We start from the raw sequence: 25,668 nt of genomic DNA on the forward strand, positions 1-25,668 counted from the left end.
TAGCAAAAAATCTGACTACATAAATGATCACATTATCACATCTATTGGGGTTTTCCTTCCTGATGGCAAAGGCATATTCCAGGACTCCAACCCTGTTCTGGGAGCACGAGGAATTATTTTCATACATGAATTGGCCACCACATTGTGTGCTGCAATCAAAGCTAAATGTAGTCAAACAAAATCTTGGTTTCAGCTGGCTGTATTCCATTTACAGGAAATTTATAGAAAATACTACATTAACAATATTAAAGCCAGTATGACTTGCTAAGATGTCATTTTTTGCTTCGTAATCTGGGCCTGGTGTATATGTTGTTCGTCTTTCGGCTGATGTCGCCACAGCGGACCAACTGGTCTGCACACAACTTGGCACAGGTTTTTATGCCGATGCCCTTCCTGATGCAACCCTCCAATTTTATCCGGGCTTGGGAACGGCACTGCATCCAGTGGATGGGGGTTTGAGTATTGGGAATTAAATCCGGAGCTGGGTCTGACAAAAAAGAACCAAATCTTTTGTTGCATTATAATGGTCCATTATGGAGACGGGAGTGCAACAAAAGATTTGACAGGGATTAGTCATGCTAATTATACAAGGAAAAGCATCTTTTTTGTCTTAATTTAGTCTGTACTATATAAATATGAATCAGCTCTTTATTTAAAAATGGAGCTAACCATGTCGTTTAATAATAAAACAATGTGGAATTATTTACTGTATGTTATTGTTTAAAAGCAAATGCTACTGATCCGTGCATAGCTTTAATGCACCCAAGAGTGTCCTGTTATTGACTTGTTTAATCCTTTGCCTTACCTGCCACATTGTGAAGCTTTATTCAGGCTAGATGTGTTCATGGGAATTAATTGCAGGGGGAGTGTGATAGAATGCATCATTTTTTAGGCGAATTAATGGAACGATCACGGTACCTTTGCTCACACTTATTAGAGAACGAGCAGATGCTTAATATATGCAAACCCAAAGCAAGCGCCAAGATTAATTACATTTCAGTACGCATCAATGTTTCACTACTTGCAAAAGCACAAATTGGTAATGCAAAGCAGGGTACTTATCTTTGTGCAGTGTTTGGTGCCAGATGTAAACATGTAACACTGAGCACTGAGATATGCTAACGTAAAGTCTGCTTCAGCTTTTTCTTTTTTATTTGACACGACTCCATTTTTAGCCAATTTACCCTCGTTTTTTTGTCCTTGCCCTCTTGTTATTTCATTTCTATCCTTTAATGCACAAAGGGTAGAAATAGAAGAACATTCTCAATGTGTGTATCACGTCATTTCCTTTGCCCTGCAGTTTAGTGCACAGGTTTCTCTCTGACGCCGGGTGCTTCGACCTTGCATTGTCCTTGAGCGCCACACCATTTGTACCCATTACAGATGCTCCACTTTATTCCCGCTGCCATATGATTAATGTGGTGGCGTGGAGACGTGACATGGTGCTGTAAAGAGGTGCAGGGCTGCGGTGCTGCATCACTCCCGTGCTTTGTCCTTCCCGGTTGTGCCGGATTCATTAGCTCTCTCCGTAATTAAAATGCCGCCATTACCAAACACTGCAACATGCCAGGGTTTTTTTCCCCAACCTCGCTGGCTTGCAACAGGAGCAAAAGAACAGGATGGAAACAGCGATATGCGCCCTTAACGGCTCCTTTTAAAATACAATTTTCTCTCTGGCCATTAGAATGCAGCTCACTTCTGCTTTTCAGAGGCACAAGCATCTGGTGCCATGTACCTCTCGGGTCTTTCAGCCACCATCCATCTTTTTTTCCCCCAGGGATTGAGGCATCTATAGCCTCGAACGGGCCCATGTGATTAATATCACAAATTAAACATCCGAATATGTGACAGTCAGTCAAAGCTTTTATCGCATATGCTCTTTAATATTTTTCAACCTCCTAGGAAAGCTTGTTTATTGAGCAATATGAAGACAGGGACTATGCATAATAAATTCCATTTATATCTGCACTCTCAGCCTGTATTCCATTGCAATGTATTAGATTTACATAACATCCCAAACCTCCGAGATTTCTATTGGTTATTATGTGCTTCTGCATATGATTACGCTGCGTTTACTACAAATGAAATGGAATAAAAATACGCATGCATTATGCAAATCTACGTAACAATTACGATTCTGTTGTGAATATTTGTTTACAAAAAAAAAGAGTTACTGTTTCTGGTTCAAATCCCATCTGAAGCCAATAACTCATATTAATTATTTCAATTATCCTGGAAAAGAACAAAACATCCAAACAAACAGGCACCCAGTGGGCTCGGCAAGAGCTTTTACAGGCAGTCTGACTGCGCAAATCAATCTCACTCCATCATGTAATATGCCAGCACTTATTCATTCCTTTAGCACACACTACACACTTCAGCTAATCCCACTATACTGATCATAACCAATTTGGTTTTACAAGTGGCCACAGGTTACAAAGATCTTCAACACACTAAAGTGCACTCCACCTGAGGACCAAAACAATGGCTTTGTGATCTCTTTCTGTTCTGATTTACATAAATACTCCTCGCCCTTATTTGTGCTCCTGAAAGGTAACTAGCCGAACCTGGGAGAGGGGAAAGGAGACCATTCTGATTGAGTGCTTCATCTGAGCGGCAATCACCACTAACAAATTGATTGATCACCACCGGTAAGATACTCCGTAATCCTCACTTAGCACGACAAAGGCTGTGCCTTCAGTCATAAGCTTCTCTTTTATCTATTAACACTCTGGATGAGCATAATGTTGAGCAGCTGGGGACAACTGAAAGTCTCATGTACCCTGTCGTGTCCCTTGTGTGACTACAGAGCTCATCGTTCCAATAGTCTGAGCCTGATGGTTACAACAGAATGTGTGCTAAAATTATACTTCTGCAGGAATCTGTTTGGGGTTCTGTTACAACTTATCCTTGGGATTAAATAAAATCTAAATGTATAGAGTTTTGTGTATTTGTATGCACTGGTTGCAACCTATATTAAATACTAATTTGGAGACGCACTTTGTGCACAGGCTTGGTTTATTTAAAAAAAAATATATAATATCGTATAGAATGTTTAAAATGTTCATGTTTTCTACCTATGAGGATATGCTTTTACTCCACTAGTGTCTGTCCAGCAGGGGGAATCCTGTGTCTACTGTGTAAGGCAGCATGAGACAAAAGGGCTTGAATAAGCTCTCATAACAGCACTGAGCTGCAGCAGCCATTCTGAATAATGGTCGCTGCAAGGTGCAATGGAAAGCTTGAGACCAGCTGTGGATCACCTCTGCCAGAGAGCTTCATTAAGAGAGGTTGTGATAGTGTAGCAACCCTGCTGCTACCGCTCAGTCTGCTCACCATTTATCATGTCGCTGCACCCCACTGGACGACTGGGACATTACATCGACAACATACACAGCCATTTTGTGCCTCTGATGCGATGTGGTCTACACGTACAACATACATTTATCATAAAACTGAATAATGATTAGTGTGACGTCGTAAAATATATCATAATTATTTTAAATACATTGTACACAAAGGGGTGAAGAGAATGGCCAAAATAGTAATGAGCAGATTCAATAACAAAATCATATTCCATTGGTGTTCACATAAAAACTTGCAAAGACCAAAAATAAAATTGCAAATTTTAACATGTTCTATATAGGAAGATTCAACGTCTTGTTTTTTGTCCTCTAACTATCGTCTATACCGCTTCATCCTGTATTCAGGGTCGGGGGGACTGGAGCCTATCCTAGGAGGCGGGGTACACCCTGGACAGGGTGCCAATTCATCGCAGGGCTCACATACATGGTCACACACACACTACAGGCAATCTGAAAGTGGCAATTAGCCTAATCTGCAGGTCTTTGGGCTGTGAGAGGAAACCGGAGTACCCGAAGGAAACCCGCCAAGCACGGGGAGAACATGCAAACTCCATGCACACAGCGGGAACAGTCAGGGAATCGAACCCGGCCCCCGGAGGTGCAAGGCGACAATGCAGAGAGATGAATGGATTTTTACTGCAGGCCTTAAAGTCACCCGGAGAATGACTGCATGTGCTAATTAATTAAACATAATTACCATTTCGTAACCTGTTTTCATTATTTCAAAATGTTAAAACTTTTAAATTACAGTTATTACTTAACATGGCCACCTTAAATGTTTAATCTAAGATGAAATTCCCCATATGACTGAACATCCAGTGCGAACAATATTCATAAGCAGAAAGTTTTCTTTACATAAACCTCATTAGAAATTTGATCGATTGTACATTGTTACACTTCATCATTATTATATACTTTACTTGAGCATTAGTAAAAGTATGAGCATTATTAGGACTGTATGCTGCACATTATTCCAGTGGCTCAGTTTTTAAAAAATTTCTATCAAGAATCATACCAATTTGACCGTTCACTTCTAATTCGACACAATGTAGTTTGTGCGTTAGTTATATCTCTCTCTCTCTCTCTCTCTCTCTGTGTTTGAAGCCACCGGACTAGCCAGCGTGTCACTACCTCATTAAAATGTTTCAGTATGATGGAGTAAGCAATTAATTGCTCATTTGCCAACATTAACTGGCTATATTTAACAATGTTAGGCTGTATTTGTTGCTCATGCTCATGCTATGTTAGCAACATGACTGACTAGAGAGCGAGTCAAATTGCAGCTATCAAATCATATTGGAACTGAATCAGATAGCTAAATGCGGTTAAAACCTTTCCCTTTGTACTGTATAATACTTGAATATATTTAAAAGTCACAATTTATTAACTATCACTTGAAATACTTCCACCTCAAGTGAGTAAGAACTTCACGCATGACCTACTGAATTTTTCAGGAAGTTTCATGCACAAAGTGCAGAAAATATACACACTCAGGAGCATAGGTGGGATTCAATTTTTTAAATACCAAATTTCTTCTGTAACCATTTACACAAACTATTTACCAATTAAATCTTATTCAGATGAATAATTAAGGCCTAATGGTAGCGAGAATCTCTTTGCTATTTTAGAATAGTATGCAGGCATATCAACTGTGTAATAATTTCTCCAACTTAGCTCAATGTTTTGTCCCTTACTATGAACTGCAAGCTTATTTGTTTATATTTCTGGCAATATTATTTGAATTACCATAACCTTATGCAAAAGTTTTCAAAAATGCCCAACAAATTTAATGGATGGATGGACGGATGGTTATTAATTCTAACATACTAAATGAACATTTGATTGTTACAGCAGCCAGCTTGAAAATGATAAAAAACAAAACCAACCTTAAGTACCATTATGACTAAATAGCTTGGAGATCCACCTTCAACAGCAATAAACCGAAATAATTATTCCCTATATGACTTCATCAGTCTCTCACTTCATTGTGGAGGAATTTTGGCCTATTCCTCTTTACAACATTGCTTAATTTCATTGAGGTTTTTGGGCATTTGTTTAATGACAGATCTCTTAAGGTTCCACCACAGCATTTCAAATGATTTGAGGTCTGAACTTTGACGAGGCCATTCTAAAACCTTGATTCTTTTCTTTTTCAGCCATTCTGATGTAGATTTACTGGAGTACGTTGGGTCATTGTCCCTGTTGCATGACCCATTTTAAACCAAGCTTTAGCTGTTGGAAAAATGGCTTTATATTTGCCCCTGAAATACTCTGGTATACAAAGAAGTTAATGGTCAACTCGATAACTGCTAGAGGCCCATGTCCTGTGGCTGCAAAATTAGCCGAAATCATCTCCCATGCATCACGGTGCTTGAGATGTTTCGGCTGAAATGCTTTTTTTTTTTTTTGCCGAACATGGCGCTGGGCGTAAAGGCCAAACAACTTCAATTTGTTCTCTTCTGTGCATAGGACATTGTTGTTCCAGAAGGCTTGTGGGTTGTTCAGATGCAGTTTTGCGAACTTCAATTGTGCTTCAAATGTTCTTTTTAGATAAAAGAGAACTCTTCCAAACAAACCAACTTTTGTTCATTCTTTTTATAATTGTGCTGTCAAGCACTTAACATTTAACATGATCAGTAAGGCCTGTTCAGAGTTTTTTTTTTTCTTTGAGCGTTGCTTGGTCTGACCTTTGGGTGAATGTGCTGGGACATCCAGTCCTAGAAAGATTGGCAACTGTCTTGAATGCTTTTCACTAGAATGTTAAACTTCACTTTGTTTAGAAATGGTTTTATAACCCAGATTGATGTTCAGCAACAATTGTTTCTCTGAGACCGTTGCTTATATCTTTCCTTTTTCTAATTAATAAAGGGATGATGAATAGCAGCACCTGGCTGTCAAATTTTTGTTAAATAATTGCACTGTAGAAATTTTATATGTTGTTAATCTGAGGTTGTATTAATCTGAGTATGCCTAATATTAAGCCTCATTATGTCAGACATTTTTATTACATAGAATTAAAACAGGGAGTAACTAGCTTTTGAACATTTTTGATCAAACAAGTAATGTAGTATGTTTTATACGCTAAGATACACTGTACATTCCTGCAGTCTTTTCATGAAATTATATCAAGAGTGGAGTGAAACAGCAGGATGTGCAGTTTGTGCTGTCAGCAGGTGACTGGTGAATAATGCAGGATGAGATCAACACCAACTGAGCACTTTCTTTGCTGGATTTACTGTACCTGGAGAAAGCTTGTAAAAGCAAGGAGTGCATTGTTGTTGTTATCTGCACCTATTAGGTTATGGATCACAGTAGGAATCAAGATTTAGGTACAGCTCCCTATTTTAAATTTGAGATTAACTGTAAACTCTCACAAGGGAAAGCATGAAGCAGCTGGAGCTTATCTGGATCTTTTAGCCTGACAACACTTTTCCAATAAGACTTTTCAGTTCATAGGATTCAGAAATATTAAGTTTAAGTATTTGTATTAATAGTATTTTAAATTGATATTACATTACTGGTTTTTCAATAAGCTACAGGGTTTATTATGGTTCCATTGGTTCTATTAAAAATTTCTCTTTTTTATGAGTTAAAATACAAAAGGATTAGGGTGATCTATATTCCCTGCTATAATCATTCATTACAGTTTTCCTTACAGAGTCCTTCGTTATTCTCAAAAATGCTTATTTAAACAGTATTTCAGTTTAATTCCTGGAATGTCACACATCATTTGCCTTTTGTACAGCTTTGTGCACAACACTTGCAGTATTTGCAGGACCATTTATAAATATTTGAGGATCCAAAATGAGTTGATGAGGGACCCCTCTCCATTCAAAATTAATTATAAAATTAAAACCATGGAAGAAGAACTATGAAGACAAGGACTTAAATCTGAAATTCTGGTTTTGGTTACCATAGTTATTTACAACACAATGGAGTGCTACAAAACTCTGATGTTCTGGAGGCCCTAAATGATTGCTTGCATTGCTTATAGAAAGAAACCGCCCTGAGTATTGCTGTAATAATTGATTAGATAAATTCTTTATTAGAATTTGAATACTTGATACTCTTCTAGAAAAAATTAGGTATTTATTAATTTATTTATTATCGTAATTTTTCACGTCTCATGTCGTGACTTCCACGCAACCACCTTAGCATGGTAATGCTGACCCTGTTCGCGTTATCTGGGAATTTGCACATCAGCTTCTGCTTCAAACTCGAATAAAAGCCATTAGCCAACTCTCTTGTATTGAGCACAATAGCAATTAAATCAAATATAAAATTTTAAAAAGTAAAATATCGAGTACTCAAATTCAAGTGATCTTTACTTATACCTTCGTATAAGTATCATCGGTATCATCATACCATCAGTGTCCCTGAGATGACCAGCGGCCGATGCATTTCCCTTTCTCATGTTACTGACTGCAGTCTCCTAGACGCAGGTTGTTGTACACAGACCCTATACTGTTACGTCATAGGTACATCATAGTAGAGGCTGTGAGGTGGCAAATCTCTGTCACAGATGGTGCATGTATGTTAAGTCTGTACCTTTGCTCTATTAGTGACTGTAAGGTGATGCATACTGTGAGGTCATACTCTAATCGTGTCACAGTTGTTCCTTGTCGAATGACTCCATCATTTCACTTGTTTTAGCTTTACACCACCCAACTGCACTACTGGTTCTTAAACCCAAGTAGTTCACACTTTCTTTTCTTCTGCCTGTTCTTCTGCAGGAAACCAAGACGACTAGCCGTCTAACATTTCTGTGGCGGTTGGTCACAGGAATCTTGATTTTCAACTTCAAAAGATGACTATCTCTGTCTTGTTTGTGACGCTCACTGTACAATGCGAACAGTGGTCTCTGCTGCCCCATTCCTGTAATGAGAACTTGCAAGCTAAATCTTTCAGGGTCATTTCCTGGGATCCACCACCAGTCATTCTCTGGCACAGCCTTTTGGATTTCCCCAACTCTGATTGTAAAGAACGTCTGGAACCCATAGTTATTACACTGAATGGCTCCCAGCACAATCTGACTGTCTAGTAGGTGAAACCAATGTTCAACTTTCATCCGCCAATTCTTCTCGAAGAGTTTGATGGCCTTATTTCTGAAATTTCCAGAAAGTGCCTTGTCCCATGTTTGTCGAGTTAAGCTCCCATTTCCTGTCTCTTGGAATGCCTTCCTGACAAGAACTGCACCTTTTTGCTTGGCAGGTGTAACAAGACCAATTGGGTCATAGAGCCCAGGAACCTGGCTTAGTAGCTGTCTCCTGGTCAACGGATTAGACGTTTTCAGTTTTACTTCGCCTTCAAAAAGTTGCTGGCCTGTTCTCATTTTCTTTTTAAGAAATTAATGGAAGTCATGATGTAGCATTTGTTATCTTCTACCAAGTACCCTGTTCTCAAAGCTTTATTTTGTTCTTCCTTCATCTGGTTCGGAAATATGATCGCTTGCTTTTGAGTTTGTGCACCAGTCACTTTGCCCTGACCTAACTAAATCGAAGCAAGAAAGCTCTGATAGGGTTGAGTACATCTGGTCCTTTTAGCAGGAGATCATTCATGGTCAGTCAATTGAATTTTTGGCTACTATTCCAGACCAGCCGTACCGGAGTGGTTGTTAAGTGGGGGTTTGGTGCCACTAAGTGGCTGACATACCAAACTGGTCCCTTCCACTGCTCAATCACTTCCTTGGTGAGTTTCATGGCTGCTCCCCTTTCGATCATATCATGGACCTGAGCTGCATAAGTACCTTGCCATTATGGTACTCTCTTAAGTTGTTTTTCCGTTCTTAGGAAAGCACTTTCCATGCCACTTCTGTTGTATGGAAGGGTGGATGGGTCCTGAATCCATGGATACTGTACTTTGTATCCCAGCGTGGAGACTTACTGTGGAAATCCGTTTCAACATAGTTAAGACCCTCTATTCTGTTTTTGTTCTTTCTCTTCCGCTAGAGTCATTTCTTTTTCTCCAGGCTGACAGTTACCACACCGGCACCCACCACACTTTGGTTTGCAGGCTGCCCCGATACTCTCCCACTTCCACCACTCAAGAAAATCCTGGTTATCTGCCAGAGAGGTTTGTGTTTTAGCCACATGACTTTTCACTTTGGAATATCTTGGGGATATTTGGAGCTTCAACCTTTTCAAAGATTTCCTTATACTTTACTGCAGCTGCCCTCATGGACCAAGCAAAATGCATCTCAGACTCATGTTCTGTCATATCCACCTCCAGCAACAGTTTTCCCCAACGGACTGTCCCATACGACGAGATCTCCCACGACGTTCATTCTTTGTGGTGCGAGTCTCCCCTCTCAGTGGCTGATAAGGAGTTCAATCTTCTTCGGCCTTTTCAATTCTTTGAGGTCTGGAATGAATTTTTTTAGTTGCCCTATAGTTACACTTCTGTGGACTTTGACAGATCAACTGATAAGCCACCACCGTCCCTTTGTGAGTGCTTGTATGTTAAGTCTGCACCTTTGCTTCATTAGTGACTGTGAGCATACTGTGATTCATACACTGATCGTGTCACCGTTGTTCCTTGTCGAATGACTTCAGCTCTATCATTTCACTTATTTTAGATTTACATGCACTGCTCTCATCTTGTTTTTTGTTCACATGAATCAATCAGACACATAGACGCGCTGCACTTTATATTAAAACAATCATACCCATCACACATTATTATTGTGCAATCTGACATATTACACATCTCCATATATTTCTATTTTTTTATATTTTCCCATGTATATACTTTTGTAAGTTTCTGTATATATTTTTTCTATTCTTCTTCTTGTGTATTTGTACATTTTATAGTTTTTCTGTACATTTTATTCTTATTTTATATTTGCAAACGCAAGGGGAATCAGGTGTGGCTCCTCCTTGGCTGGCATTAAAACCTGCAGCCAAGCCAGGCCTTTCCAGATTATACTGGACACCACTGATTAGTAATCATTCATTCTGCCAGAATTATAATTGGAGAGGAAACTATACTCCAAATAACTAAGCATCCTAAATGATCAGTTTTCATGCAAGTTGAAAAACTTTCACTGCCTCTCAAATCTAATTGGCCAGAAGATGATGATTAAATTCATCTAACATCTTTTACAGCAGTTCTGGCTGCAAGGAAGGATCATATTAGCTTAAGGGTTATGTTTAGTCAGGGTTGGATACTTCAAAAAAGCTTAAATACTTTAGAACTTCAGACACATCTTAAAAACAACTGGGGTTTTCTTGGTTCTATTAATATTAATACATGACTACTACTGCTTAGGCAAACCTAGTTTATGTGACAGTGTACGTATTTACTGACTCATATTTGTTAAATATTGAGGTGGTATAAATGCTCACAGAGAGTGTAATGAATAACACTCGATGCGACATCATGTTACTGTTACCCTAAGCCAGAAAAAAAATGTAGCTTGTCATGGTACAAAAACACAACAACAACAACAACAACAACAACAACAACAAAAAACTAAACACATAACCCAGAAAACTATTTCCCTCAATGGAAATCTGGCAAACGAACTGACTGTTACAAAGCGCTGACACCCAAGACCATTATTTAAAAAAAAAATGTCTTCTTACATAAAACTTTACAATGTAAATGATTATACATTTTTCCATTGATTAAGGTAGATTCCCTGAAATGTCTGTCACACAAGTCCCACTGAATGAGCTGTTGCTTTAAAAACATCAATGCATTAATATGAGACCATTAAAACTATCAAGTGTGGTGTTACTGTACGATTCTTAAGGCTGCGCTGTTATATATAGAAAATTAATAAACTGCGTAATCACCTTTATACCAATTAGATATTGGAATGCTGTTATACATATAATTATTATGTTTTTTAAACTATATTCTACTGGTCCCACTACATAGCATATTCTTTTCTAGCTGCAACACAGCATTGGTCAATCACCATAAAAAAAAAAAGAAAAAAAAAAGACTAACCAAATGCTTGTATTATTATTTTTTTGCCTATAAAAACAATTGAAAACAAACATAATAAAATAACATTTATTTGCCTATGTGACTTTTTTTTTTACCTCAGTCATTTTTGTATAAAAAAGGATAAAGCCACTCTCTAACAATATCACATAGAGAAAGATAGAATGAGAGTCAGCCAAAAAATATTAACATATATTACATACATGAATATATAACGTATACCAATAAACACAGTAATAAAATATTTATGCACGTTTTTCTTTTCCTGAAGTGTGCATACAGTTTTTTGGCTGACTCTGTACATATGAGAAAGAAATGCCTAAAATGCTCTGAGTTTAAAGGCCGACTATGTGTTAGGACTAACTCTGTGGGTTACATTCATGAGTGTTAAAGGAGCACTAATTATCAAGTCCTAGTAAGTCTACATGTCGGGGAATAAGCATATCTAATTACGTAAATCAGTCCTGGTACGAGATCTAGCAGTATATATGCAAAAGCAAAGCAGGTATACAGTAGAGCTGGGTGGTGGATCGAATACTAAATGTATATCAAAACATACATATTGAAAAGAACAAACAGGCTGAGACAATAGCGTTTCTATCTACTTTTCTGTCTCTGTTTCTGCCCTCCTCTGCGTCTGCACACAAACCTGGCTTTTATCTGTTGTGCTTTCTTGTTAAAATGGTGCAAACCAACGGCTTTATTTATAATACTAAACGAGTCACAATAAATATATGACAGTTAAAACATTCCTCAGCACAACATTACCAGTACAAAGAGTGTGTTATACTTTGTGTCTCAAAGCTTTTATATCCCAAAAAGTCTTTTGCCCCAAAAGACAGAGAAAGAGAGAAAACACATATTGCAGGCACATCTTACTGAATCTTATTATATACATTTGAAATGCTTAGTCCTACATTTCATATGCACGTACAGTATGAGATCTCCTTAATGTCCTTAACTCTGACTAATAACAATATCTAATGTCTCTGCATATTGCATTTTTAAACTAAAGAAAACTTAATTAGTGAATGCCAATACACAATGCCATGAAAAAAATAATAAAATAAATGATAATTACTTATTCACTGATGAAGTGGATTCTCTACTATATTATATAGTGGGGGGGTTTACGTACAGAAAAATTCAAATTCAAATCAAATTCAAATTTTATTTGTCACATACACAGTCATGCACAGTACGAAATGTAGTGAAATGCTTACACGACCGCCAGTGACCTTAAAAAGAGAATTAAAACTTATAAGTAATAAATATCAATAGAAGAAATATGATAGAAAATTTAAATAAAAATTTAACTAGAAAAAATAGAACCTAAAAATATAAATATATTGTACACATAGAACTATAATTTTGTGCAAGTATGCATAAAAAAAGTGACTTTGTGCAATGGTTATTAAAGTGACTTTGTGTAATGGTCCAGAATGTAAAGTAAATGAAAAGTATTGTCTTGTGAAGTTGGCATATTCGCTATAATCGCTATTATGTACATATGACATTATGACATCATGTGTGTGCGGTAATTTATATCATCCCTGTATTCACATTTAATTCATATATTTCATCTATCTTCTGTTCGTATTAACATGCTGTTCTCTGTAGTATTTTTGTGCATGTGTGTGTGTGTGCTTCTTTGTGTCTCGAACAGAGAAGTTCACCTTGCTTTACTCTTTTTTTTAATCAGTTTGTGACTTCTCTCTGTGTGTCAAGTTCACTGTAAGATCCCATCCACTTCACTGTGCGTGTATGTGTGTATGCGCGAGTGTGTGTGTTCGGTCACCTTTAGGTGTCGTCTCCTCCTCTGGAAGCGCAGCAGCTCTTTGTGCTGGCGAGCGATGAAGTTGACAGCGGCATACTCCAACAGAGCTGAGAATACAAACAGCAGGCACACAGCCATCCAGATGTCAATGGCCTTCACATAGGAGACCTGTAGCAGAGACATAGATGTAGACTGTGTTAGCAATGAGCCACAGTACAGTGAGCATGTCAGTGAAGCGTCATCTTGAGTCATTTCCTTAGACACAGTTTTACAACTCTGGCGTTTGCTCTTTGACAATTTTATTCCACAATCCCTCTGAGGAGGTAAAAGCGGGAATGTGATACAAGCGGTCCTCTTTTTTTCCACCCAAAATTGCAAGCTTTATAAAAGACAGCAAGGTTAAATTATAAGGCATTAAATTATAATGTGGATAAAGTTTTGAGACAAGGGTGAAATTTAATGTTTAAATATCATTCTTATTTTTCTTTATAATGAATAATAACCAGGATAATAAGAATTATTTGTTACATATTGCTATACAACAATCAATATTTAGTATTAAATTCTTTATTCTTTAAAATCTTTGCCACATTCATCAGATAGGCTCACATGTTTTGTGGACAGGGAGATTTACAATACATGGGGTATGTTGTCTTTGGTCAAAACATAGTATTAGTGCTGACTTTTTACATTGTTTTACGTTATAAATATAATACAGAAAACGTATGTGCAAAAGAAGCTACTTCTGACATTTATACAACATGGAAGTGAACGACCCTGCTTTCCTAAAAATTAAAATTTATATTAAATTTAAACAATAATAATAAAAAATGAAAATGATTTATATTTCTTTATAAGTACTGATACTAGAATTGGTGTTAGCCTTTCGAAGTATAGGATCTGTAAAAAATCCTTATTTAAAGCGAACGATGCAAAATTAAGGATTTTCCCCCAAATTACTGACAACAGTGGTTTTTGTTTAAATGCTCCAGACACAACTTATGTTATGTGGCCACGAAACATAGAAAACTATCATTTATTCAGTTCAAATTGCCGTAATCTGTCTAATAATTATTACCACATACAATTAAAATTTTAGGGCCACATCATGCTTAGCAATAGAGATGTTTTTACTATTTTTTTTTAAGCAAAAACATCTGTAGTGTCTGTAACCATGTCAAATTCATGTTGCAATATCTTAACAATTTTGCATTTTATATAATAAACTTTTTAGTTTAGTAAAGTTTTATCTGTATGACAATTAAAAATCATTGAAAATCTTAATTTTTCAATCATTCAAAAAAGTTATAAACACTACATAAAAGAGCATTAAATTTAATTTAGCAAATGTGTTTTTTTAATCGGATACAAATGCAATATAAAAATATAAATGCGTATGCATATTTATAAAGAATGGATCAGGAGATAAGAAGAAGTACAAAATGGTGTTATACTGTAGGAACCTATTTGATTAGCTAGGTGAGACACCTTTAGGCGAGGTACCCTGAGCCACTTCACAAAAAGGAAGAAAAACGAAATGAGTTGATAGAGAGATCCGAGGACAGGAAATACATTTGCATTGTACGTTTAAAAAAATGGGCTCCAGGAGATGCAAGCTATTTGCAGGTATATTTGTCTGCATATGGGCTATAGGAAGTGTCATGACATAAGGAGTCAGGAAGCGCAATAACGCTGGTTGTTTTATGGACATAAAGGCATGGGAACGTTTACATCATATTACAAACCCACACCACTGTATTTTCCATGTGTTGCAAACACACACACACACTCACACACTCACACACACACACACACACACACACACACACACACACAAAGGAAAAGCATCATGTACCTGTAATGTGCTGCAATTTTTCAAAACTGACTCGTTAAAGCAATTTGTCAGAGGCTTAATTATAAGGTATTAAAAATAATTCTCATAGACCACAATGACAAATAAACAAGAAGGTTTGGAAAATATATAATATAATCTAATATAATACATTTATAACCGATGAATGCATCAAACTGGCAGGCATACCTTTCCTGAAGTATTTAATTATAGAAATATCATCATTTAGCAGTTTTAACAGGACTGCTTTGATCTCTAATTACCATCTCCTGTCAAAAGAGCTACTCTGCATAATAGTGGTGCCAGCTACGTACACGTGCGAAACAGCTGACGTGGAAGACAATAAAACATTTCCAAATAAATACACATTTGAACAGACAATGCAGCCCAAAGATTTCATTGTCCTTTTTAAAAAAAAAACCTGTGCATAATTGTGATACCAGCTAGGTGTTAATTTTATAATCTGTCTTATTGATATGTGGTGCTTTCTATTTATAATCAGCAAGTTGCAAAGAACTTCTTATCTTAGGAAATAGGAAAAAGTCTTTTTGCCAAAGAAGCTACTTCTGACATTTATACAACATGGAAGTGAACGATCTTGCTTCCCTTAAAATGTTAAATAATATTAAATTTAAACAATAATAAATTAAAATGCAAATGTTTTTTATTTCTTTATGAGTACTGATACTACAATTGGTGTTAGCCTCCAAAAGTATAATCTGTAAAAAAAAAAACTTCTTAATTAAAAGCGAACGGTGCAAAATTAAGGATTTTCCCCCAATTACTGACAACAGTGGTTTTTGTTTAAATGCTCCAGATTAGACACACAACTTATGTTATGTGGCCACAAAACATGGAAAACTATCATTTATTCAGTTCAAATTGCTGTTTGTAATCGGACCAATAATTTTTACCACAAAAATACAGTTTCATCTGTATGACAATTAAAATTTTCATTTTCAATTATTCAAAAAAGTTATGAACACTACATGAAAGTGGTGCTTTCTATTTATAATCAGCAAGTCACAAAGAACCTCTTATTTTAGGAAACAGGAAAACTTTATTTTTGGTGTGAAGGGCCCTGGGAGTTTATCATTATTAATTATTATTTTTTCAATAAAAATAAAAATACGATTTTCTATGATTTTAATAAAAAAGTAGTGTGTTCTTGAGTATATTCAAATGAGTTAATTGTGCTTAGAAAATATCTTGTAAAAAAAACAACAACAGACATACTGGTACAGTGAAACCTCAGATTACGAGTAACACAGTTTGCAACGTTCCGCAAGACAAGTAAAGATTTTTTATAATTTTTGACTTGAAAAACGAGCAAGTCTTGGTTTACGAGTACAAAGGATCAAGCGTATACGCTTCTTGTTTTGACGCCGAGCGTCCTGTGATCACAACTGCGCCAACAGTTTTTCTCTCTTGCACTGCGGAATTGTGGGTAATCGTCTCTCCTGCTCGGTCTTAGTGCATGTCTCTCACTGTCTCTCTCGTTAATGTGTGTTTATGTGAAATTCAAATAAGGAGAAAGGTTTACTGTGTAAGAAACTCTCATTTGAAGGTTAAAAACTCATTTTCTCCCTCAGCCTCTCTTATGTGTGTGCGCGTGCGTAATTTGACACTGTGCCAGTTCACACACTCTCTCTTGGGATGGGAGGGGCTTTACACACACACACACACACACACACACACACACACACAGCGCCTGCGCGCATAAACAGAAACACTAATCTGTCGGAATTTATTTCTACTTTTTTAAAAAGTAGCAGGTTAATTTGTTTTATTTTTACTTTACATTTTGTGTTAAGTATTTTTATGTATTTATTTTTTGGGGCTGTGGAACGAATTATTTAAGTTTCCATTATTTCTTATGGGAAAATTAAATTTGGTTTAGTGTTTTGGAATACGAGCCCACTTCCGGAACGAATTATGCTCGTAATCCAAGGTTCCACTGTATATGTTTATGAGACTGGCATATCATTATTAATTTAGTCATGATCATATCCCTGAACCAGAATTACTTTTTTAATAAGCCAGTAAAATATCATTCAGTATCATTTTTCAGCTGAAATTTAAATATTAATGGGCATCACTGCTTGGGTCAAGGTTGTCAAAGAAGCCAGAAAGCAAGAGCAGAATCCTGATAAAGTGAAAGTATGTGTGATAGATTTGGCTGGGTTAAATTGTTGAATTTCTATACATGACAATCCCCAAGGGAGCATTTTCATGCCGCAGAGTGCACGGCGTGTTCAGCGTGCATGCAGATGTGGCTCTGCTGTTACAATGATTAAAATGACATCAAGATCGTATATGAAGTACACTTTAAAAAGCTCTGTATACAGGATGAGGAAATCATGCAGTCATACTTTATTCTCCAAATACGGCAAAAGAGACAGAGTAAAAGAGAGAGAGAGAGAAAGAAAGGGAGAGCTAAATTCCTTAGAAATCGATAGCATCCAAATAAGCTTTATTGTAGACTGATTCATTGGCTTTGCTACTGCTAAATTGTTTCATGCACATTTGATATTGATTATGCTCAGTAGCTGAAAGTCACAATAATATATAAACTGTTATTTATAATTTTACATGCTGTTAAGGGGAGGCTCCAGTTTTGATAGATATACTGCTCGTAATTGTGTCAGATTCTGCGTCTTGTATTCTGTTAGACTGCTATCATAGGAGAAAGAAAATTTAATTCACTCTTTCAGGTCTGTTTAGTAAGTGTTTATCATGAAAAACAATAAGGTCTCTCTAATACCTGGAAAAAGTCTTCACATTTTTAAGCAGTCTTATCAAAGACTCAGCAAGTGCCCCGAACTCTTGCTGTTTTAACACTAACTTTAAAATATGCTCATGTGGTTTTTGCACTGATGCAATAATAACGTCATAAATAGTGAAAATCTATAACAATGTTTGTACCATAAAACACAGGGCGCTTTAGACTTTAAGTATGAGAGTAATAGAGAAAGAGAGAGGAGTGAGAGGTCAAACTAGTGGAGTTCTACTGCAGTTTACTTTGACTGACCTTTGGCAGAGAGGCTCTAGAGCCTGAGCTCTGCGTTGTCATGGTGAGCACTGTGGTGATGCCCAGACCCACACGAGCAGGAGCAGCATCCATGTTGATCCAAAAGGACACCCAGGACAGGATGACGATTAGCAGACTGGGGATGTACATCTGAATCAGGTAGTAGCCCATCTGCCTCTCCAGATGGAAGCGGGCCTCGATGCATGTGAACTTCCCTGTAACACACACACACCATACAAATATGCTTATCATTACTGAGACACATTTCCCTCTCAATTTTATCTTAATGTATGTGAATTAATTAGGCTTCATTCATATTCAATGTCAACTGAATGCCCTATTTTTGATATCAGTGAATGAAAATTACTCCCACATGACGTACATTTTATCTGGCAATATTATTCAGCATTTACAGTTCTGCATGTTTTTGAATCAAATTTCTTACCAATTCTTTAAACTTTATGAAAAATACAACAACAACAAAATCAATCACCTGTGGTTTTAAACCAAACGTCGTAAACAAAATTAAAATTTACCTGTTAATAATCGCTTGTAAATAGCCATTTATCAGGTGATTAAGCAGTATAAACTAATATAAAATAATGGCATGACTCACATCGCATTCAGTCAGCCAGCTCTGCTTGCCATAAGAAGTGCTGGAAAAGCACCGAGTGTAAGCTCAGCTGCATAATTAGAAGATCAGGTCGTCCGATCACCTTGCGAAGGAGTATTTTAGCAAAGAAATTACAGAATTTTCTCTCGTATCTAGCTGCCTTTCACATCAATCCCTATTCAATACATTAACTAACAATCTGCTGAATGTTAATAAGACGCGTTGAGACATGGTCCAATCACATGAACCCAAATATTTAAAAAACAATATTGATTTGCTAAGAAGAAAAGTAGGAGGGTTCAGGGCGCACAGTGCTGCGCCGCAAGGATGATTTGAAAAAATCTAATTTTTTGAATCTTTTCTTGGATTTTTTTTGAGCTCAGCCTCAAATCACATGATTTTTTAAAATTCCCGTGCCTACACAGACACTTGTTTGTCCGGCATCCCGCGTACAGGAACGTCATACCGTTTTTTTTTATTATTGTAAATAAATTATATTAAGAATTTTTTAAAGAATGTTAAGTAATATTGTGAATAAATGACTTTATTATTCTGTTAAATAATTACATGTTAAAGTAGCATATCTTTAAGGGGGCAGCGCCCCTTACTGACTGGCCGGCATTGGTTTAAGAATAGGTTTAAAAATGTTTAAAAATACAAGTATATCCTGCATAGAATTTAATTGTGAATACTTACCAGACAAAAGGATCAGAACCATTAAATAACACATGAAATTATGTGATAAGCCAAAAGAAAAGTTTTACCAAAGCAAATGATGCTGACAGCTTTGTCAACTGGAATGAGTTTCCAACAGTCTTTGACTATTTTTTTGGATTTTTCCCTGATTTTCTCCCTAATTTAGTCATGTCCAGTCCCTCCCTATCACTAGGAGGCTTCCACATTAAGCTACTACTACCCCTGGGTCGGGAGAGCCGAAGACTATCACGTGTTCTCTGTCCTCCGACTATCCTCCGAACCACGTGATGCCAGCCGACTGGAGCACAAGTACCTCTCATCCCATCCCTCTGAGACAGCTCGGCCAACCAGCTCTCTCTAGGCCTCCGGCTGTGAGAGAGCTGATTACAGCATCACCCAGGAATCGCACTCGCAATCTCCGGATGATAGGGCGATCCCTTTACCACTGCGGCACTCGGAGACCCCACAATTTTTTTTCAAGAGAAACATCTAACATGAATCACTTTTCTATTACCAAATAATCCCATATGTGTTATGTCATAGTTTGGATGTCTTCAGTATTGCTCAACAATGTAGAAAAAAAAAAATCGAATGAATATGTGTGTCCAAACTTTTGGTTTTTGTAGTACTGCATATAATTTTTTACAAATGGTTTGGTCCTTCCTGTGCCCATGTGGGTCTCCCCCAGGTTCTCCGTTTCCTCCCACCTCCCTAAAACTGGCCTTTATGTTTGAATGAGGGTGCAAAGCATGTGCTTACTATGCCAAGGTGCACTCATGGTGATCGAACAAACTTTCATAACTTTTAAGCAGGTAGAAAAAAAAAAGCTGATTTATTAATTTATTTTGCATAACCGATAGCTGCTGAGCAACAGGATTATACTCTCCTTATACTGTACATCCCACCAGGCTTAATATTCCTAATCCCTTCCTTGTAGCTAAATCGTGAAGTTTATGGGCTATAAATGCACCTGTTCCATGTGCCTACGGAGGTTGTGCTGGTGGAGTGGGGGCGATGTGTGTCAAGCAGAAATAGCACACTGCAGTTGCGCTGTGCATGTTTTTAAAAAAGTGACAGTGCAATATGGGAACACACCGAAGCTGAGACACCACTTAAAACATAATCACCCACAACATCTTCTCCCAGAGACAACCGGCAGAGCCTCAACAAGCAGAGAGATGTGTCAAATTACTGTTTTCGAGCAAGTTACAGATGCACCACATACAGCACAAGGTGGAACACATTAACTGGCTCTATAAAATACTTCTTAGCTCAAGGTATGCTATGTTTCGGCACAGTGGAAATGCCGGCATTTAAAGTAATTCTGCGAATAATTCGACACACTGTATGGGCTCCCACTGAGGATATGTTTCTCAAACAAGGCAATTCCAGGCCTTTATGGTAACAGAAATGATTTGATCGCCCCGGGTTAAGGTAGCAAAACTGTTTTGTTGAAATATTTTCTATCAAAATCACTTTACAAATTAAAACAAAAAAAGCATGGTTGATATTGAGATCCCCCCCCCCATACACACACACACTTGTATTTAAGATCCGTTTTAGTCACAATGACCTATAGAAGACGGGACACTATACAGACATCAGAAACTGAAGAAGTCTGTCCTCAGCGAATCAATCAAGTCCGCAGCTAATAAATCAGAACAAAGACACATGAACATAAGTAGCAAATGTAGAATCCGAGACCAGCCGATACAGCCCGGAGGATGAAGATTCCAGGTGAGCTACGGAAACATTTGCCCTTGAAAAAAGCATTACCATTGGCAGGATGAGAGGAGACAGGTGAGGGGTGAAAATGGGAGGTGAAGGCGTAGGTAGGAGGGATGCGCCCTCAGGGTTTGCACTGGTGTTTTGCCGCCAAGCTAAAATGGAAAGGTGAAAAGGAGACACGGAGAGAGCATATTGCAGCAATCTGGTCCTCAACCACATGCAAGGAGCAAGTCAGCGAAAGAAAAGACGGGGACTGAGAAAAGGAAAAAGAGAGAGATCTTACTCTGATTAAGCTTACTCTGATCTCTTTCATTATGTGATAGATGAAACTAACAGAGAGTGGCATAGCTTAGGTCTTCACAGACAAGCAGGCAGATGTTGCTGTCTCATATTTCTTTCTCTTAACTAACGGTGAACTAGACCCGTTTGTTTGGGGAATGAAAATATATATATGGTTAAAAAACGTATTACTATATTTTTACAAACCAGATACAGTATACATTTGTGTATCTGCCACTTTCACAAAAGAGGACACAGATCAAATCACTACTGACGTTAATTTTTGTAAAAATTCCACACATTGTAAAGGATCATTCCCGAGGGAGCCATACACTCTGTGTAGCTTCTGTTTTGCTCTGTTTTATATTAGATCCCAACTAGATTGGCCTTCAGCTCTAATTCCTACTTTATCTTGAGGGTAACAAATCCTGACTGCTAAGAATGACCAGACAGATGGTTTTTAACCCAACTGAAAGACCATGAAGGAGAAACGGAGCGTGGCCTTTCAGCTTCTTCAGCTGCCAGAGACTATTATCTGTTTTCAGCACTGCTTGTTAAAAAAAAAAGGATTACTGTATAATGTCTGTGTGTGTGTATGTGTGTATTGCCCTAGAAAAAATCTGGTCCCTTAAAAAAAACCCGTATGAAAAAGTACATTATATTTTGCTTTTAAATATACAGTAATTTTATATATTCTTACCTTTTTCTTACATTAACACACTTACAAAAATTATTACTGTCTTTAGACAGAATATCTTTCTGTATTATCTTACAAAATATAAGACAGTTATAGAGGATCCACTTCTCCCTGCAAAATATTTTACGGGTCTTTTATATTCCAAGGTTTCTGCATGTGGACAACCCGCTACAGTTCACATCACACATTTTCAATTAACTCCACAATTTATATCCCACGACCGAGATGGTCACTGCAAAACACAGTGAGTCTGCATATATACGGTATGTATAAGTCTTTGCTGGTTTGGCATTCCAGAAATAGGTAGGGAGCTTCATGTACACAATATTTCCCAGCCTCAGCAAGTGCAGGGAGAGTGCTAACCTGTGTTGTAGTGTTTGGTGCAGTAGCGTAAATCTTTTTCCTCCTTCAGGATAAACTGGGGTAACGTCAGTCCATCAGCCACCTGCACAGCGCCCTTTTCGTCCCATTCAAATATCAGATCGTTCATAGTGTAGCCGACTGGCAGGAGAGAGATAAACAAGTAATGGATTAACACTTGTATGAAATAACCTCCTAAGGAGATAATAAATAGACAAGAAATTTCATGTAATCTAAAACACTGTGACACCACCTAGTTTTGCTAAGCACCAGACCCCTTGAATCGGCTCCGTCCCTAAGGACATTAACTAAAATAAGAGCGAAAGACCGAGCAGGCAATAACCTGAGCATGCAGCATCTCTCCACACACTCGACTTTAAGGTGTACATAAATTACAGTGCTCTTCATTTCTTTCTACGAGCCAGCAAAACATCCGTCTCGGAGACGGTGAATAAATCTTCCCCAACATCGTGATGAGCAGGGCATACTTACAGCTTTCCAGCTGCATTATACAAGTCTGCACGTCCATCGGGAAATTCTTCAGGTCCATGGGACAGGCCAGAACCAGCGTTATCCTGTTAACAATCAGATCAGGCATTGCAAGCAAACATTACATTCTAAATGCAATTTCAGCATTTCCCGTCCTTATCAGCTACTTTTAGAGGTCAGGACTAACAAACAAATGCATTACATATGGATAAACTCCAAACGATTATAAAGTGTTAGGCAGTCATTTTTTTTTTATACATGCAGCTGATTTGGTTTCTACTGAACTTAATTTAGTCGCGAAATTAACTGAAGTGAACTTTACACATTTTCTTCTCTCTCAGGGTTTCTGACAGCATCACTATCACAAAATAACAGCAATTTCCCAGCATGCAATCAAAGTGTGCATCGGCCCTGATGCAATTTAGAGGGTGTTTATAGCCGAAAGCAGTCGGATTTGAAGTGTTCATTTGATGGTGTCAAGTTAAGAGATGATGAAATTTAAGATCCTACACATTACCTTCCTGCCCTCAAAGCATACCTTAACCTCTAAATTCCCTGGGTCGAGGCTTACATTCCACAATATGAACTACAAACCTTAAAAACCCTATTAATACACAAGACTGCATTTAATTACAGCTCTCATAATTGACCTTTTGCAGTCACGACAATGCACGGCAGAGGTACCGTTAACATTACCGTTGACATTAGGCTACTATGTATCTTCATTAATAATTACATTTGTGGTGTATTTTGGAGCCAAAAGAAAAATAACAGAAAGATTACCTGATGATTACCTACTGGATTACCTGATTCTTTGTCACACAGATAAGAGGAACCGAGCAATTGATAGCTTCTGTTCTGCTGATTCTTTTCATATTAAGTATGTTTTGGTAGACGTGACTTATTCAAAAGAGAAACAAGGCTTCGAAAAATGGATGAAGCAGGTATATTAGGATATTAAGGATAGGATAGGATAATAAGGATATTAAATTGCACATATTTGATTTGTTATTACAAGGTGATTAGAAATATGTGACTCATCCTTTTTGGTAGTGTTTGCTAGCATTAGCATTTGACTATTCAGTGCTTCTGTTGTAAATGAGATGATCCTATCGAATATAATGTGTTTACCCTTCATAAAATGATGTGCAGGGAACAATAACTAATTATTAACATTTTAAACCTTATTTAGAAGCTAACAAACTGTTCTGAGGTTGAATCCCAAATAGCATAAAATGTAGGGCTAGCGCACAAAGTAGGGTGTTAAATCCACTGTTGCTCACAGATCAGGGATTAGAGAGGGATTCTGTATTCAACTTGAATTTTTTTTAATCTCTATTTTTTTTTCTCCATGCTATTAGTACAAATATTTATTGGTACAATTTAATAAAAATAATCGCTAATAATGTGTCTTTTAATTTTTCTTAACTTGCCTGCTTCAAAACACAAGTGATCTTTAGTGATGTATAAAGCAGTATTTGCAATAAATAGGGCTGTCAAAAAGCTTTCTCGTGCTTTTCTTCGGTCCACACGTACACCATATGGAGAGATCTGCTTGGCAGCTTGTGATTACAGTTGGCGCTACAGGTTTCCTTTCTTCAAAAGCTGGGGATAGGCTGTTCTCATCTCATTTCTTTTGCCTCAGTGAGTGTATATTTTATTACAAGTGGCCTTTTTCGCATCATGCAACAGAACACTACGATGTCCATTAGCTTTGAAATGACTTTCGCTCATTGCCCTTGCTAGTTTATTAGCCATCACCCAGCATGCTGTTTGCTACAACCTGTATTTGGCAAACTGTTGGTTTCCCTTAAAAAAAAAGAGCCCTTATTCTGTCCATGTTGGGTTGTATTTTTTTCCACAACATACTGGGCGGTTAGCCTAAGCACCATATCCAGCTGATGTCTAAATCCTTTGAAAGCCAATGACAAGCCCTAGCTATGTGTTCACTGCTCACTGACTGTCAGCATTGACTTGGACAACCTCTGCACTGACTCCCCTGGAATGACAATGCGGACTTATGACATCATGCTCAGCTAGCAGATTTAAACCCTGATTCAAAATCCAATCTGACTCAAACCCTGCAGCCCAAACACTTGGTTAGTTTCACACGTCTTGCAGGTGATTTCACGATTTGCTGTCAGACATGGTTCAGCTGAAATCACTGATTGAGAAGATGTAAGCATTCATGTCAGAGTAGTATTGGTTGATATGAGGTAGCCCAAGGCACCAACTGCAGGACTAGTTGCAGCAGAATTCACAATGCCACTTTGCAAAGATGTTATTGAGAAGTATTAGGACAGAAAGTTCATCCTTGGTTGACCACCCTGCCACGAGTTATAGCTAACCTAACAGATGCTCACCAGGTCAGGCTGGGCTACAGGTCTGTTGCTGATGCCTGTATCCTATTCTGGTAGTCTCACAAAATGAAGGACTATGTCCAGATTTATGTAAAAAAGCAGAAACACCAATAATGCTGTGTGAGGCACATCCTGGTAATACATTAACAGGATTACTGTTGTTTTAGAACAAGCACTCCAACCTACAGACGTCGATTAGTCTGTGAGTTTGTTCATATTTTGCTCCCTAGCCAGGACATAGAACAATGTCCTGATTTTGGGCAAACATAGCTGCTAGTCCAAACTTCCAAGCATTGTTAAAATGTTGCAGGGCGACTAATTTCAGTTGAACAAAGAAGCCCAGGATATTTCATGGCTTACTTTTGTGTCAATATCATTACAGAGTTAAACAGCATAACAGGTAGTTAACTTACAATCTTGTTCATAAGACTGCTCGTCGAACTGAAGATTTCAGAGCATCGACATATTCCC

General features: G+C 37.6%; 1 protein-coding gene across 2 annotated transcripts in view; it reads right to left on the reverse strand.

Annotated features, from left to right (window-relative positions):
* glra1 (glycine receptor, alpha 1) overlaps positions 1-25,668 on the reverse strand; it is a 58,580-nt gene that overhangs the window by 1,793 nt on the left and 31,119 nt on the right. For both annotated transcript variants that reach the window (XM_053505045.1, XM_053505043.1), the window contains 4 exons: positions 22,841-22,923; positions 22,352-22,489; positions 17,976-18,190; positions 13,114-13,260 (listed from right to left, as the gene is read on the reverse strand). In XM_053505045.1, the coding sequence (XP_053361020.1) occupies positions 13,114-13,260; positions 17,976-18,190; positions 22,352-22,489; positions 22,841-22,923 (583 nt within the window). The remainder of the gene's footprint in view (positions 1-13,113; positions 13,261-17,975; positions 18,191-22,351; positions 22,490-22,840; positions 22,924-25,668) is intronic.

The sequence above is a fragment of the Clarias gariepinus genome, chromosome 10 (assembly GCF_024256425.1).
Source record: "Clarias gariepinus isolate MV-2021 ecotype Netherlands chromosome 10, CGAR_prim_01v2, whole genome shotgun sequence".
Lineage (NCBI taxonomy): Eukaryota > Metazoa > Chordata > Actinopteri > Siluriformes > Clariidae > Clarias > Clarias gariepinus.